We start from the raw sequence: 18,490 nt of genomic DNA, 5'->3' as shown, positions 1-18,490 counted from the left end.
TTTCTTGTGATTATTTGCCATGCTTATATCTTTTTGGGGAAGTGTCTGCTCAAATCTTTTGTCCATTAAAAAAAACTGGGTTGTGGTGGTCCTGTTGTGGCACAGTGGAAATGAATCTGACTAGGAACCATGAGGTTGCGGGTTCGATCCCTGGTCTCACTCAGTGGGTTAAGGATCTGACATTGCCATGAACTGTGGTGTAGGTTGCAGATATGGCTTCAATCCTGCGTTGTTGTGGCTGTGGCACAGGCCAGCAGCTGTAGCTCCAATTGGACCCCTAGCCTGGGAAACTGCATGTGCCGCAGGTGCAGCACTAAAAAACAAAAAACGAAAAAACAACAACAAAAAAAATTGGGTTGTTTGCCTCATTACTGAGTTGTAAAAAGACTGCAACACAAATTCTTTATCAGTTCTCCTTTGCTAGTTTGTGATTTGTTTTTTCATTTTCTTAACAGTATCTTCTGAATGGCCCAAGTTTTAAATTTTGAGAAAGACCAATTTATCATTTTGAAAAATGACTCTTGCCTTTTGTGTCCTAAGAAATCTTTGCTAAAGGTCACAATAACTTTCTAAGACATTTTCTTTTAAAATTTTTATACTTTAACTTTTACATTTAGGTCTATGATCCATTTCAAGGTAATTTTGTATATGGAGTGAAGTAAGGGTCGAGATTCACTTTTTGGCAAGTGGATGCCCAACTTTTCCTACATCATTTGTTGAGCAGGCTGTCTTTTCTCCACTGAATTACTCTGGCATCCAAATCAACTGATCATATATGTGTATGTCCATTTCCAGACTCTATTCCTATCCACTAATGTACATATTTACTCTATGTCAGGACCACATGGTGTTGGCTACTGTAGCTTTACACTTTACAGTAAGTCCAGAAATCAGGTAGTGAATCTTTTTTATTCTTCTTTTTCAAAACTATTCTGGCTCTTCTGGGTCATTACATTTTCAATAATTACTAGAATAAGCTGATCAGTTTAAAAAAAATCTGCTCTGATTATGATTTGGGTTAAACAAAACTATAAATCAGTTTTGAGATAAGTGAAATCTTTTTTTTTTTTTTTTTGTCTTTTTGCTATTTCTTGGGCCGCTCCCACGGCATATGGAGGTTCCCAGGCTAGGGGTCTAATTGGAGCCGTAGTCACCAGCCTACGCCAGAGCCACAGCAACGCGGGATCCGACCCGTGTCTGCAACCTACACCACAGCTCATGGCAATGCCAGATCCTTAACCCACTGACTGAGGCCAGGGATCGAACCTGCAACCTCATGGTTTCTAGTCGGATTCGTTAACCACTGTGCCACAACAGTAACTCCAGGATAACTGAAATCTTAATACTGAGTCTTCTGATTCACAAACAGGATATACATCTCCACTTATGAAGGGTTTTGTTAATTTCTTTTGGCAGTGTTTTCTAACTTCAAGTGTATAGGTCTTATCTAAATCGTTAAGCTCATTCCAAAATATCTCATGTTTCTGATGCTAATTTTCAATCCCTAATTGTTTGTGGACAATGTACATAAATGCAGTAATTTTTATACAGTGACTTTAAATTCTGCAATCCTGATAAGCTCACTTATTGTTTGTTATAGCTTAATGTTATCATCCTTGAGATTTTCTACATAGATAATCATGTCCATATATGAAGACAGTTTTACCTTTCCTATTCAATTACAGAATTACTTGACTCAATGAATTTTAAAATTAGAGATCGATGTATTTAAACAAATCCAACTAAAGAAACAATTAAAAATATATCTGGATATCTAGTGCTTATTAGAAGGATCCTCTTGACCCCACGCCTGAATATTTCTATACATATATGTAGAATTATCTACTCCCTTTAAAATTATTTTTATGAATTGTGTTTTGATAATATAGAATTATATTGAGGGAAGTGTCTTCTCTATGAAGAGAGATTTTGCTTTGATTCCAGAATCTCAAAGTTATACTTCTCCCAGCCAGTCAGTTTAACCTTAGAGATGCAAGACATTTATACCTGACTTCTCGAGTTGGCTCTTAAAAACAAAACTCTGAGCCGACTCTAACACTTCCATAGCACCTCATGACCACATTTTCTCTCCTGTGGCTCTATCTTACTTGCTTATTCTATTTTTCTTGTTTCATATTTCTTATTTTAACTAATTTCACCTTGCCTTACTACAACCATTTCTCTAAAAAAGAAGAAAAAATATGACTAGCACTGCTCCCTCCCTATAATTATTATGCTATCTACCACCATAGGACAACACATTCTGTATCAAAAAACCAGTCATGTTTACATGACATTTCAACTTACCAATAAGGGTAGTCCAGATCCACTACCAGAACTTTGTGATTGATCAATAAGGTCTTTTAATGATTCTCCAACTGGAATAAATGCTTCATCCTGTTCCAAATCACGATTGTAACGACGTCTGCTTGAGATGCTCTTGCAATAGTGTCTTTAAAAAGCAGAAAATAATCTATATTAAAACTGTAAAATTCTAAGATAAGAAAAATCTTAAGGTTGTTGACACTATCATCCTTCAGATGGGATCATAATCAAATTAGTCTTATCACAGGATAATATATTCTCTCTTAAAATAATGTCTAGAAATGGAGGTTATGAGTTAGAGTGCTGTATTGCTGTATACCATCTCAAAGTAGAAAGACATCCACAGTATGTTGGCAAGTGAAAAAAAAAAAGACTAAAAAATAGCATGTAAAATGTGATCTTGGCAAAAACATTTTAAAAGTTATACATATCTATACTTGTCTAAAAAGACCATAAAGGATATATAGCATGTTGTATATAAAAGTTATTGCTAAGGTAGTAGGAATATTCACTTTCTACTTTACATATGTATTTTCTTTTTTTCCTCTTTTTTTAAATTAATGGATTTTATTACATTTATAGTTGTACAACGATCACCATAACCCAATTTTATAGAATTTTATTGTTCATAGCTTTGTATCAAAATGAGTAATACATTTCCATTTTGAAAAAGAAAAAGGAGTTTATGGAAAAGAAAACAAATTCTCTTCATTCTGATATTTTTGAGGGCTTTTCTTTAAAAATTTTTAAATTATTAAATATTTCAAACATATAGTAAGGTAGAAATTAATAGGTACTCAACGTGTAAGCCATTTAAATTTAATAAATATTAACATTACGCTACATTTATTTTAGATATATTTGAAGCTATAGTCACACGTATGGTTTACTATCATTTCTGGAAGGAAAAAAAAAGCAGGGGAGATGAACACCAATGTGTATACGTTTTTGTTTGAACATGCATAAATGGTCTCCAGAAGATTATCCAAGAAACTGGAAATAATTCCAATCACAGGTTTCTTACAGGGAAGTGAACTGGAGGGCTTAGAGTCAGGAGCAGGAGGAATATTTTTCACTCTATATCCTTTTGTGCCTTTTGAATTTTAAACCATTTGAGTCAGTTACCCATATAGAGTTTTAAAAATAAAATTATGAAAACGGTTAGATTTACTGGGCTATCCATATGGAAGACAAATCTAACTTGATGTATTCCTTAATTTTCATCCATTACTGTAAATTCCAAATGGATTAAAGGACTAAATGAGAGAATGAAAATTTTAAAACCTTTAAAATGTGTTTATAACATTAGAGTTGTGAAAGTTGTCTTAAGTGAGACTCAAAAGCACATGTCAAAGGGGAAAAAAATGACTGATTAAAATAAAACCTGATATAAAACACTATAAATGTTATAAATGGAATCACATAACAATGACAGAGAAAAGACTACTATAACAATTATCAACGATTTAGTACCCAGATAATAAAAAGAACTACTGTGAATCAATAAGAAAAATAAATAAATAAAGCACCCCAGTTGAATAATGTGCAAAAACCACAAATAGGCAGTTCTCAGAAAAGTAACTAGTGGAAAAAAAAAAAAAGAAAAACAAATTGAAAACAAGCTACTATTTCACACCCATAATGTTGGCAAAGGTCTAAAAATATGACAGTTCCAAATTTGGATTAGAATGTGGGGAAATGTACATTGTGATATTATACTTTTGGTCAGCTGTACAAACTGTTCCACTATGGAGATCAATTTGGTGATAACATTAAAGTTTAAAGTAGGTATACTTTTAAGAAATTCTTTATTTAAAAATTAAAAAAAAAATTTTATGGCTCCACCCGTGGTAAATGGAAGTTCCCAGGCCATGGATTGAATCCGAGCCACAACTGCAGCAACACTGGATCCTTTTAACACATTGTGCTGGGATGGGGACTGAACCTGTGCCTCCCCACTGACCTGAGCCGCTGCAGTTAGATTCTTAACCCACTGCACCACAGTGGGTACTCCAAGAAATTCTTATATATCTGCACAGGAGAGATACAAAAATGTTTTGGTTTTTTGGCTGCACCTGAGCCATGCATAAGTTTACAGGCTAGAGATGGAATCCGCACCACAGCAGTGACACTGCCAGATCCTTAACCTGCTAAGCCACCAGGGAATGCCACAAAAATGCTTTTTGCAGCATTGTTTATATTAACAAGCTTTTGCAAATAACTAAAATATGGCTGTCAGGGTTAAGTTGTGGAAAATTCATAACAGGAATACTAGGTACCATTTAAATCATTTCCTTGACAGAAATAGCAATGATTAAGATCATGGATTCCAGACCCAGGTGTCTGGGTTTTGACCCTGGTTCACTACTTAGCTTTCTTTATCTTGCTTTTTCACATAGCAATATATCTGGAGGCTCATTCCCCAGTAGTACATTAAAGGTCTCATTTTTTAATGGTTAAACACTATTCCACTACACAGTTGTTAACCATTCCTTTATTGGTACAACTTAGATTGTTCTAGTCTTGTTTCATACAAGGTTGAAATGAAAACATTTCCTGGCACATTTATAGTACAAATTACTAGAAGTTAGAACTGAATCTGGAATTTTGATGGGATGCTCTTTCGGCCCCTTGAAAGTCATACGAGTTATATTCCCTCCACTATTATATGCAAGTGCCCATTTTTCCCTACTCTCTCAACCACACCCTTGCGCTATAATACTTTTAGAACTTTAATTTTATCGTTTACATTCATCTATTTTTAAGTTATACAGTTCTTTGGGCTTAGTAACAAAACAGCAGTTCCCATATCTTATTTCTCCTCTTACCCATTTTTTACCTCTTAGAACCAAACATTCTTAATCTAATCTGATTTGCTTAACTTTTACTTTACTACTTCTAAATAATGTGCCTATATCGACAGTTTCAGTTTTTCAGTCTTAGGCTTTAACTATTGACTTCACATTGTGGAAGATGAGGATTTAACTCATCATTTAAGACCCCACCCCTTCCCCCAAAAGAAATACTTCTATCTTTGCATCCTCAAAGTTACAGCATAATATTTGTTTAGATTGATACTCAATGTCTGCATTTTTATGATTATGTACACTCTATACACATGTGGATCTCATTTTTCCTGCAAACTCTCTCGCCTCCAGGGCATAGGCAAAGATCTATTACTTTTGTTTTTTGGGGGGGTCTTTTTAGGGCTGCACTTGAGGCATATGGAGGTTCCCAGTCTAGGGGTTGAATTGGAGCTGTAGCTGCTGGCCTACATCACAGCCACAGCAATGCCAGATCTGAGCCTCATCTGCAACGTACACTATAGCTCACAGCAATGTGGGATCTTTAATCCACTGAGCAAGGCCAGGGATTGAACCCACATCCTCATGGATACTAGTCAGGTTCGTTTCTGCTAAGCCACAACGGGAACTTCTACTTTAATTACTTTAATTTTAAAATCATTGATCTAACCCACTGTGGGATCAGGGGTCCCTTAATGGTAATGAGGATGGTGGGCTGATTATAAAGCCAGAAGTGGACTTTACAATTGATAAACTAATCTGTGATATTGCTTGCCAAACATTCTGGGCCAAGGGGAGGTGGGTGAACATCAACAAAATCGAGCATCTGTGTGCCAAGCAGGGGGACAAACTGATTCACCATGTTCATCCTTAATAGTCAAACAGAAAAGTGGTAATTTATCAGCCAGTGATACTTGGCATCCAAAAAAGGTCCACAAAATTTCTCACCTCCTGGTGTGCTTGTTCTTGTTTAATTCCCTTCCATAAAGCACTAGAACTGACCCATGTATCAAGAGAATATGGCAGAAGTGATGGTGTGATTTCTGAGTCTAAATCATAAACATCATTGCAGCTTCCACCTTAGTCTCCTGGGTCACTCACTCTGTGGGGGAAGCCAGGCTTCATGCAGAGAGACACTCAAGCAGCTCTACAGAGAGACTCACATCAGAGTAACTCAGTTCTCCTGCCAACAAGTGAGCCTCAGAAGTGAGCTATTTTGGAAAGGGGTCTACCAGCTCCAATCAAGTTTTCATGTGAGTGCAGCCTCTGCTGACATTTGACTGCATGTCATGAAAGATCCTGAGCCACCCAGTCAAGTCACTCCTGAATTCCTGACCCACAGAAACAGTGACAGATAACAAGCCACTAAGTTTCAGAGTGATTTCTTAATGCAGTATTGCACAAATAATTCAGCATCTGACTTTCTAAAAACAGACTTTCAAGCAATCCTATTGGTTTTTACCGCCACCCTCAACTTCACTTCCAGAGATAAGTGGTACTGCCAATTCTTGAGCTTCTTGGGGAATTCTGAACTATAAACTGGTTGCTTTTTGTCCTTCTCAATTTCTAGCTTGGGATTCAGATTTTTAGGTCTATAAAATCACTATTCATCCATAAGCTTTAGAGATTCCAAAGCTTTTTGCTATTGTCTTTGTCTCCTTGTCCTAGTTGGACAAAAAGTTAAACTCTCCCCACCCCTTTTTTTATGGCTGCATCTGCAGCATATGGAAGTTCCTGGCTTAGGGGTCACATTGGAGCTGCAGCTGCTGGCCTGTACCACAGCCACAGCAAAGTCAGACCCCAGCTGCAACCTACACTGCAGCTTGCGGCAACGCTGGATCCTTAACCCACTGAGCAAGGTCAGGGATTGAACCTGCATCCTCATGGATGCTACTCAGGTTTTCCACCCACTAAAGCCACAACAGGAACTCCCCAAAAAGTTAAAACTTCTTACTGCAGTTTTAGTGGGGGCAACAGAAGTAAATAAGTATGCTTAATCAGTCTCAGCTTTCTAAAATTTAAATGCGTAAAAGATCTATTATCAAACATTTGAATCTCTGCCAGTGTAATAGGTGGCAAACAGTATTTTCTTTTTTCATATTCTGAGTATTCTTATTCATCTTTTTATTTTTTCTTTTAAGAGTTATATGTATTTCTTTTTAGATTAACCATGTGTTCATTTTTAGGGGGGCTATTTTTCCATTGAATTTATTTATTTATTTTTTTGATTTATAGAAGCTCTGTATATTCAAGAAATCAGCTCTTTGTAATATAAGCCATTGATATTTTTCACTATTAGTCTGTCTTCTGAGCATTTATAGTGGTTTCTACCACAGAGTAAAGTTTTATTTTTATGTAGTTGACACCATCTTTTCTTTTTTATTTTAAGGGGTTTGTTTGTTTGTTTGGGTTTTATGTGAGACTCAGAAGGGTCTTCCAAACTCTGGGATTATTTTTTAAAAATCTAAGGTTTGTTCTCATATTTTTATCATTTCACTTTATATCTAGCTCCAATCTGTCTAAAATTTATTTCAGTGTAGGGAACTGATTCAACTTCACTTTCGTCCATACAGCTATCTACTCTCAAATCCATTTACTGAACAAGCCAACTTTTCTTTAGATCATTTCAGTTAGCTGTAATGTTACCTTTATTATATACTAAGCTTTCTTTATACACTTTAGATACTTGGATCTACTTATGGGTCTAGTAACCAGTTCCACTGATTTCTCTTTTTATCCATATGCTAGTAAGATAATGTTTTATAAGTGAAGTCCTCCTCTTACTGCTCTTCTCATATGGCAACCATCTTCTGAAATCATGTTTGCATTTGCAAACAATTCTGAACCACCAAATAACTAAGAATAAAACATATATAGTTATAGTGTGTATATATATATAGTCAATTTCTTGGGACAGGTTTTAAAAATTCAGAAAGAAGTTCTATATATACATACACACATATATACATACATATATATATGTGTGTGTGTGTGTGTGTGTGTATATATATATATACACACATTTTGCTTTTAGGGCCTCATCAATGGTATATGGAAGTTCCCAGGCTAGGGGATGAACTAGAGCTACAGGTGCCGGCCTACACTACAGCCACAGTAATGCTGGATCCTTAACCCACTGAGTGAGACCAGGGATCGGACGCACATCCTCATGGATCCTAGTCAGGTTCATTAACCACTAAGCCACAAAGGGAACTCCTGAATGTTCAATATTTTATAAAACAAACAAACAAAAAATCATAACAAAAGTATAACATTGTATCCAATTAATTGGTAGTAAGGTCCTCTTTTCCCTTAAGAAAACTATAATCTAGTTATTTAAAGAAGATACAACCAGAGAATACAAGTTAACAGCTTTTCAATTACACTCAGTAGTCAATAGTTTCAGCTCAGGAACAACTGTTTATATCTGGAGTTCCCCTTGTGGCGCAGCAAAAACCAATCTGACTAGTATCCATGAGGATTCAGGTTCGATCCCTGGCCCTGCTCAGGTTAAGGATCTGGTGTTGAGCTGTGGTGTAGGTCACAGACTCGGCTCTGATTCTGCATTGCTGTGACTGTGTAGGCTGGCAGCTGTAGCTTCGATTCAACCCCTATCCTGGGAACTTCCATAAGCCGAGGTGAGGCCCTAAAAAACAAACAAACAAACAAAAGAACAACTGTTTATATCTAATACTCAACAAAATACTTTGCATCAAAATTATCTTACTTGTAACAAAAGCAGCTGGAGAAGATGATCATAGCAATTATGCAGACAGCCATAGAAATGAGCAAAGCCAGCCATCGAATGCTGCCATCAAAAAATGGACCTGACAACAGAAGTAAACAAAGAAGTAACATATCTTTCTATCACATCTTAAAAGGAAAAATAATCTGTGGTGTTAAATTCCAGAAAGTTTGACTTATTGTTAAAACCAGAGAAAATATTGTACTGAGAATTAAGACGGTACTTTTCTCAGCTAACCTACCTATAACAACAGGGGGCAGTGTAGGTTGTAAATACTGGTTACATAAGTTGGTCCGACAACATTCTATTGTCCTGCGTAGCTGGGCTTTCGGTGAATCCTAGAGGAGGAGTAATGATAAAATTAGAAACGATGCAATACAGTAAACAGATAATTAATTTTTAAAATATTCATAAAATGCAATTTATAATTCAGTGAGTAAAAAAGACCTGCAAATCTTACATGTGAAAAAACATTATTGAAAAATTTGAATCTGCAGTGAAATAGTGTTATGAAGACTCTAAAAATTTTTTTCTTTCTTTTTTGTCTGTACCCACAGCATGTGGAAGTTCCCATGACAGGTATCAACCCTATGCCACAGCAGCAACCCAAGCATTGCTATGACAACACCAGACCCTTAGGAGAACTCCTAAAATTTTTTTTTTTTAAGAATGTATGTATGCAGATGATGTGTTATAGCACTAGACTATTAACTTAATTACAGATAAACAATAGTTTATAAGTATTTTTCACCAAAATTTTGGCATCTCTTAAAGTATTACAAGTCATTTGTTTTTAGTAAAAAAGGAATTAAAGTCATGAGATCTTTTCCTAAAAAATACAGGTAATACATTACTAATATTAAAATAGTAATCTACTAGTAGGGTAAATATGATCTTACAGTAGTACTGAGACTTAGATGAGACTTAAGATCAGACTGCACAAAAAGCAGAGGGTACCCTAGGTGAAAGAAATGACAAGTTAGGAAAGGTAGTCAAGGAGGCAGAAGATACTGCTGATTCTGCATATAACTGTGTTGAAACTAATGAAGCAAGTTGAAGCTCGCTTGGTAAGGATAAGGGCAAAATATAGAAACAATATTCCTGAGGGTTTTTTAGAGACCACAAACCAGATGTGTGTCCCTAAAAGATCAGAAAATGAACACATGGAAAGATGATAGTCATGAGAACAGACTCAATAACTAAATGTGAAGTTTTATTTGATTACAAGTACAGTAGTTGAGTTCTCAACTTTTGAATGCTGACATTTCAGCACTGCCTGGGATAAGTGCCATTCTAGACCAAAATAGTAACAGAAAGGAATTGTTTGTCATTATAAAAGTAGCAAGAATATAAGTAGAAATTGACCATGTTATTCCTAAATATCAGATGGCCAGAAAGGAGAAACCTCGTATTAACCAGATGTTACTTAAGAATGTGAGATTCTATAAGGGAAGATAGGTCAAGAATATTTGGAAACCTCCAAAAGCACAAGTTTTACATTTTGTAACTGAAAGTGTTAGACAATTGTTACTTTTTTGGGGGGAGGGGGGTGCGCCCATGGCATATGGACGTTCCTGGGCAGGAACTGAACTCGTACTACAGCCATGACCCAAGCCACCGCCACAAAGACAACGCCGGATCTTTAACCTGCTGTCCACAAGAGAACTCCAACAATTTTACTTTTAAATGATCATAAAAAGAAAGAGAAAAGAGAGACATGTCAGGAGTTACATAGGTGACACTGAAAAAATCCCAGACTTAGAGAAAACTCACATGAAGGATGGAATGCAGAGTTTTTATTTAAAGATGAATAAAATAAGTGCAAAGCATCCAAGAATAGTTCCAGTAAGGCTAGCTAGAGTTCAAAACGAGCTTAGTGGTACAGAACAGAAAATGCAAGGAAAAATCAGGAAGGGGTTTCGGGCAGTGTTAGAAGAAAGGCCACCAAGGGATGGATGAAGTGTGCAGAGATCCTACCATGTTTCTGTGTTCTGTCTGAGCTCATATCTTCTAAGATAGGTGAGCTTTACCACAGGAAGATGAGAGCACTTAGGGGAGGGCTAAAAGACAGGTCTAAGTCAAAGATGTTAGAAACGAGGAGTGATGAAAACTAGATAGCTAAATGTAGTATTACTTTTATTTTTTTTGTTATGGTTGATTTTAAAATTGTCAATTTCTGCTCTATAGTGAAGTGACTCAGTCATAAATGTTATATTATTTTTAAAAGGGAAAGAAAGACTACCAATAACAGATTAAGGGCAGCACAGCATTATGGAATCAGCAAGGGCTTTGGAATCAAATAGCTTAAATCCTACCATTGCGATCTATTAACTTTGTGACCTTAAGCAATGAACTTACTTCTTTGGGCTTTAGTTTCCTCTGCTATAAAATGGAGGATAAAGAATACCTGCCTTACAGGGTAATTGGGAGGAAACGAGGTAAAATTTACCAAGTATCTAGCATATTAAATACAAATAGTAAATGTTCAATAAATCGATTCTTCCTTTAGTGAAAGTGACACAGATACTAGTAGAGATTCTAGAATAAGCTTGTAATCTCCTGGAAGACTCAATGTGGCTTCACCAAGAATAAGCAACATAAGATGCACTTCATGCTTAGGTTAAGTATGTATCTGGGGAGGCAAAAGTTAGGTGTGTCTAGATAATGGAGTTGGGTGAAAAAACCTTTCTCATTCCTGTGCTTCCCCACTCCCCCCAAGTCTATTTGTATTTCTAGATTTATGTGGGCAATAAAAATCCTTGTAGGGAAAAAATTCACTTGGCATTCATTAAATAGGAGATTCTAAATTAAACTTATTTAGTGAGCCTGAATGGGGGAGTTTTGGCATAGAGGGAATGGCACGTGAGGAAGGAACTGAAACCAAATGACAAGGAATGCCAGTACAGTTTCTAAGAAATAATTCACTTTACTGGGAGAAACGGAATAAGCCAGATTTGCCACCAGAGACTGGAAGGTGGGAGCGAACATCAAGGTCTGGGCGAAGCATGGTGATTATCACTGTTTTGATCCAAACCTGGCAGTGTGTGGAAGAACTGGGAGGAAAAGTCTCAGGTAAAAGTACAATAGCTATTCTGCTCAAGTTAAATGCCAGGGAAATGAAGAATGATACATAGCAAGATACACAGAGAGATAAATGATGGTCAACATTTTTTGTCTGTGTGACCCCTAAATGAATTCTGAAAAACAATGTATCCTCTCACTCATAAATTTTTTCATCACAAACAGCTGCAAATTATCCTATTAATTATATAGGATAATTAAAACTATTATTACAAAGACTATAATAATTATATTTCCTTACTATTGAAGAGACTAGGTTTATAATCCAAAGCCATCAGACGTTCATAAACTATTGCTAATCCTCTGATTATTTTGCTGTGGCTGTTAAAATAACTCCACTGAGATCTCCTTACAAGGATTTAACTGCAACAGTATCATTTTTTAAATAGTGCTGACAATTAAAAAACCAGATGAGGAGTTCTGTTGTAGCACAGTGGAAACAAATCCGACTAGGAACCATGAGGTTGTGGGTTCGATCCTTGGCCTTGCTCAATGGGTTAAGGATCTGGCTTTGCTATGAACTGTGGTGTAGGTCGCAGACATGGCTTGTACCTGGCATTGCTGTGGCATGGACCAGCAGCTGTAGCTCCAATTGGACCCCTAGCCTGGGAACCTCTATATGCTGTAAGTGCTGCCTTAAAAAGCAAAAAAACAAAAACAAACAAACAAACAAAAACCCCAGATGATTTAAAACTTTGTTTACAGTAAAATAATCTGTAATTTCAATTGGCACATCACGACTTGAAGTAAGAGCTAAGCTTCCTCCAACATGTTTACTTAATAGAACACACAGCAATATGTGTACCAGCTACACTTCTTGGGAAATCAGTGCTTTCCTTGCGACCCCCTCCTTTATTTCATAGGTTCCAAATTAGATCTTACCTTGCATTGAAAATCAGATCCTTCATATTTCATACACCCTGAAGCTAATGTGGTTTCTCCCTGGTCATCTTCTTCTATGATGGCAAAGCAATGACCATTAGTTCTAAAAGAAAAAAAGCCAAAAAATCAAAAAACGTAAGTTTACATATGAAAGTACTAATTAAATCTCAGTTGGAATGGGACCAGGTTCTGATGGCTTTTAGTTTTGAATTAGATTGCAGTCACATGTCATTAATTAGCAAAAAAATAGGTTTTAAGGCAAATGAAAGTTGTCACATCTGAACCAAAACCTAAGGTCTAATAAGAGTCCCATGTCAGGGAGTTCCCGTCGTGGCGCAGTGGTTAACGAATCCGACTAGGAACCATGAGGTTGCGGGTTCGATCCCTGCCCTTGCTCAGTGGGTTAACGATCCGGCGTTGCCATGAGCTGTGGTGTAGGTTGCAGACGCGGCTCGGATCCCGTGTTGCTGTGGCCCTGGCATAGGCCGGTGGCTACAGCTCCAATTCGACCCCTAGCCTGGGAACCTCCATATGCCGCAGGAGCGGCCCAAGAAATAGCAAAAAGACAAAAAAAAAAAAAAAAAAAGAGTCCCATGTCAGGCAGAAAAGGATTTCTGTTAAACAAGTCCCTCAAATATGAGGTACTACGTAACTTCTCTTTGGTAATCAAAGTCATGTGATCACAGAAAAATGATTCATAAAATTTTATAAAAAGTAAATAATCTTAATGTTTAAAAAGATACTTAAAAATAACCTTGTCTCAGGAGTTCCCACAATGGCTCAGCAGTAACAAACCCAACTAATATCCATGAGGATGCCGGTTCAATCCCTGGCCTCATTCAGTGGGCTAAGGATCTGGTCTTGCCGTTAGCTATGGCATAGGTCACAGACACAGCCTGGATCTCCTGTTGCAGTGTCTATGGTATAGGCTGGCGGCTACAGCTCCAATTCAACCCCTAGCCTGGAAACTCCATATGCCCGATATGGCCCTAAAAAGACAAAAAAAAAAATTATCTTTTTTCACCCATAATATGTTCAGTATTCCTATACTATACACAATAATAAATAAAAAAACTTCTCTGTGAAACATAAAAATAGGTTTAATGACAAAGAAAATTTTATTTGGGAAGACCAGATTAACTAAGATCCTAAGAAGCATTTTTTTATTTAATAGGAAAAAACTAAGAACTTTTGAATAGATAAATTTTCAAGAAATTTATATGTGTATTTGTATTTAATGAAAAATTTCTAATTTTAGTATTAGTATGCCAGAATCCCCTCCACTTTTTTTTTTTTGCTTTTTAGGCAACACCAGATCAAGATCCTTAGCCCACTGAGTGGGGCCAGGGATTGAACCCACATCCTCATGGATACTAGTTGAGTAAAATATTTCAACCAATTTGACCAATTTAGAATGATATGGTTTTAGGTGAATTTTCAGGTTTTCTTTTTGGTAATCTTTAAGTTTTCTACCATAAGCATCAATAACTTTGATAAAAATAGCAATAAATAAACCCAAAATGTTAGACAAATACCAGATTCCTTTATCACTTTTAAAAAGCTATATTACAATGTTACTTTAAGGGGAAAAAAAGAGTTACTTTAAGAAAATAACCATCAATCACTTAAGAGTATAATAAATGTTCCTATATAAAGAACAAGAAGCTTTGGCTCTTTGGAAAAGATCATAAAAAACTAAAGGAAAAAAAAACTTTTTTTTTTCAATGTAAACAATTCTTAAAATAGCACTAAATGCAATCCTATTCTCACAACTTTAAGAAACAGTGCATAAAAAACTTACATGCATGTGTTATTAATAGCATCATCCGGGCAGTGTCCTGAGCAATAGCACTTTAAAAAAGGCAAGGTATCCTCTGGTGCTAAGGTCACTCCACTTTCTGACTTTTTCTGGTCGGAGTCTGATTTCATCCCAGTACCATGGAGCATACTGTCTAGATTCTGCCCTGTATTCAAATATAAAAATTGTAAATAAAACATTTCCAAAAAGCTAATTCTTTCATTCTAATTTTCAGTGACAAGTTTCTAAGCTTTCTTATCACAGTAATTGTACCTAATGTGTTCTTTTAATTAAAATAAATTTTATTCATATGATTAACATTTATGAACAACTTAAAATGCACAGAAAAACCACCCCAGATATTATGGGATACATAGAAATGACTATGTCACAATTTTTGCACTAGTGAAAGAAAAACAAGAGTGGCACAAGGTAGAATATAGTCATAACTTGTAAGAAAGCTACAAAATGGGAAGCAATTTCAGAGAAGACTGAGATTGTTTCCAATAATTAAAAAAACAGACAAATAATGTGTTTTGGTTTTTTTTTAAAGACTCTTTGGTTTAAAACTGTTGCTAGCTTTAAAAAAAAAAAAAGTTCTTTATTTGTACCTCTATGTGCAAGTGAAGTTACAGCATACTGCTCCGGATTTTAATTGCTTAAGTAAGGGAATTGTGAGAGCATGGGGACTAATCACACTATCTGGTGCCTTTTTATCTCAAGGTCATTGGTTCAAATACAGATATGCTGCCAGAAACTGGAGGTTACTGTAGGGCAGTAGTTACAATATGGAAACAGAACTGTGTTCTTGCACTGGAGCCTAGTAGCCTCAAATGACAGATACTGTCATATTTGGTACTTATTATTTCAGGCTGAAAGCAAAATAGAACTAAAACAACGTTTTGGTAATTCCTTCCTCCTTCTGAATCAGCTGAGATCAGCTAGGCTATCCTTGTAGGGTTGATTTCCACGGAATGAAATGTAGAGCCAAACAGGTATAAAATATTAAGAGAATTGGGAATGTATTTCATTATAAATGTTAAATAAGTGGTTCAAGGCACAATGTAAACTTGATTTTAAATTTAGTTATACTGTTAAGGTGAATAATTGAAGAAAGAAAAAAATAACACATACATACTAACAGGAAAAGAATGTGCTGCTAAGTAAATGTTGGTGATTCCATGCCTTAAATTTTAATAATCTTCACTGAATTCTCCAAATTGCTACTAAACTTAAAGAATTCACTTATGTAAATAAGATCAACAACAACAACAACAAAGGTGGGTGGTTAGGAAGGGAAGAAATCCACTGGGCTAGAAATGAGGGGGCATGGATTCTGGTCTATTATGCCACTCCACGTTAAGCTAGCTAGATGATCATGGGCAAGCCATGTCACTTCTCCAAGCCTCATTTACTCAAAAAGATCACAGGACTAAGCACATCTGAGGTCTCCTCATCAGCTTTAAAATCCTATTACAAACTCTACTCAACACTTTGTAGTAACCTATATGTGGAAAGAATCTGAAAAAGAATGCATATATACGTAAATATATATACACGCATACACACACGCGCGCGCGCGCACATATTAATCACTTTGCTGTAACACTTGAAACCAGTACAATAGGAGTTTTCACATAGTGCTTATCCTATTCCTTCTTCATCATCAAATGTTGTGTATACTGGGCATCCATGATTTCTCTTTTAGCCACACACTGCTGGACCATGAAGAGGCATGTTTGGGCTTGAGAGAAAAGGCCACATACTATCCAGAAGTCCTGGATTAGTAGCTGAGTGTACTGAGTGGATGAAACTCTCGGTTATATATCCTTTTGAGGAAGAACTGAATATGTCATAACAATATGAGCACTTTTAAGTATATGCATGTGAGAAAGTATATGATGTTAGGTAAAAAATGTGATGCCTTGCAACAGATAGTTAGTTGTTCTTTTCCTCTTTATCTTGCTTGCAATATATACACACACAAAACTTTTTTGTTTGTTAAGTGTTTACCCTTTCTTGTGTTCAGGGAAGCACAGCCAAACTCTTTAATCTAAAAAACTGTTTGTGTAATCCAACAATATTAGTTCCATTCCCCTTGCATTGCTTACATAAGAGCATACCATAAATTCTGGCCGATAAGTTAAATTAAAGTCTAGAGCTGGGGAGGGGAGGTGCCTGATTAAAGATTTTTTTTTACCAGTTAAAAAGATACATGAGAGACAGTCACCCCTCTTCTTCTTTTTTTTTTCCTCAAGGGCTGCACCCAGGGCATATGAGGCTCCCAGGCTAGGGGTCTAATCAGATCTACAGCTGCCAGCCTAAGCCACAGCCACAGCCACAACAATGCCAGTTCTGAGCTGCATCTGCAATCTACAGCACAGATCACGGCAACACCAGATCCTTAACCCACTGAGCGAGGCCAGGGATCAAACCCGTAACCACAAGCTTCCTAGTCGGATTCATTTCCGCTGTGCCACGACAGGAACTCCAGCCACCCCTCTTCTTACAATGAATGCTGTCAACTCTAAAGTTCATACATCTACATGTGATGTTTGGTCCATCAGCAGCTACACTGTGGTTATGAAATAAACTAACTCATAGCTAAATTAGCAGGTGGATGACAGCACAGTTGAAACAGAGAAATGTCTTACTGTGCAACATTACATTTTCCTTATTTAAACTATTTTTGAGTTGAGTCTAGGTTACTTATAGCTGTTACTTATAGCTGTTCCAGACCTTTTTAGTTCCCCAATGGCTATCTATCTTCCCCGTCTTTCTAGCTAACTAAACTCTGATTTTGTCTAGAGGGACTGTGTGTCCAGTCCTCAGCAATGGACTTAGATTAATCTAAGTCAATTGTGACAATCCTGTCTTCCAGCTTTCTAGTAGCCTTAGCAACTGTCTCAGTTTGCCCAATTTAAAAAACAAAAAAAGATTAAAATCTGCTGGTGCGGGGAGAGGGGTTGGTTTCTAGAGACACTTTTGCTTTTCTGAGAGTAGGTTCAGTTGAAGCTAATAGTGACCTCTTCTCCATTTTTCCTTTTTCCAGTGCAGAAAACAGCAGCTATTTTGTAAACATGAGGGAAAAGCCAAGAAAATTAGAGATGTCAACCTTGGCACTACCCAACTACCGAATGAACACCAGCAAATGTCTAAAATCTATATCAAAAGATAAATCTCTATTTTTTAGGTCACTGTTCATTGGATAATCAGTTGCTTTAAGTAAAAATCAATTTCTAAAATTTATGACCAAGTGAAAAACAAGGATTAAATATCTATCAGTTATTCTTCTTTCCAATTTGAATAATTTTATTTCAATATAAAGCATTTAAACCTATATAGTAACAATGGATTTTCAAAAGACTCTTGTTTGCTAGAATAAGTATTATTATTTCAATTTTGTTTTAAAGAAGGAAACAAAGATACAGAGAAATGTACTTTCCCAAGACAAAATTCAAGATAAAGGAGGAACTAAAGTCAAAAGTTATCTGCACCAAAACCACTCTGGCAATCCTTAGTAATCTGTAAGAAATAACCTTTTTTTTTAATTTAAGTTTTTTTTTTTTTTTTTTTTGCTAAACCTGTGGCATATGGAAGTTTCTGGGCCAGAGACTGAAACCATGCCACAGCTGCAACAATGCTGGATCCTTAACCCACTGTGCCATAGCAGGAACTCCAAGTTTTTTAAGAGTAAATATTTTTATCTTATCATTTGAAGGCAACTGTCAAACTAATCTTTGAAAGGAAATATAACAAATTTTGCTCTTTAACAGAAATATAATTCTTACTATGATTTTTTTCACTTGTGCCTGGTAACTACCAATTTATTTCAGCTAACAAATGTTTATTATA

The 18,490-nt window shown here is 36.2% G+C and overlaps 1 protein-coding gene across 3 annotated transcripts in view; it reads right to left on the bottom strand.

The window, feature by feature from the left end:
- The window catches only part of BMPR1A (bone morphogenetic protein receptor type 1A), a 143,784-nt gene that overhangs the window by 10,638 nt on the left and 114,656 nt on the right, over positions 1-18,490 (bottom strand). For all 3 annotated transcript variants that reach the window (XM_047760162.1, XM_047760164.1, XM_047760163.1), the window contains exons 4-8: positions 14,639-14,801; positions 12,838-12,940; positions 9,116-9,212; positions 8,857-8,956; positions 2,308-2,452 (exon numbers count right to left, since the gene is read on the bottom strand). In XM_047760162.1, coding sequence (XP_047616118.1) covers positions 2,308-2,452; positions 8,857-8,956; positions 9,116-9,212; positions 12,838-12,940; positions 14,639-14,801 — 608 coding nt within the window. The remainder of the gene's footprint in view (positions 1-2,307; positions 2,453-8,856; positions 8,957-9,115; positions 9,213-12,837; positions 12,941-14,638; positions 14,802-18,490) is intronic.

The sequence above is a fragment of the Phacochoerus africanus genome, chromosome 15 (assembly GCF_016906955.1).
Source record: "Phacochoerus africanus isolate WHEZ1 chromosome 15, ROS_Pafr_v1, whole genome shotgun sequence".
NCBI classification, from domain to species: domain Eukaryota; kingdom Metazoa; phylum Chordata; class Mammalia; order Artiodactyla; family Suidae; genus Phacochoerus; species Phacochoerus africanus.
This window is presented reverse-complemented; position numbering and strand designations above follow the sequence as displayed.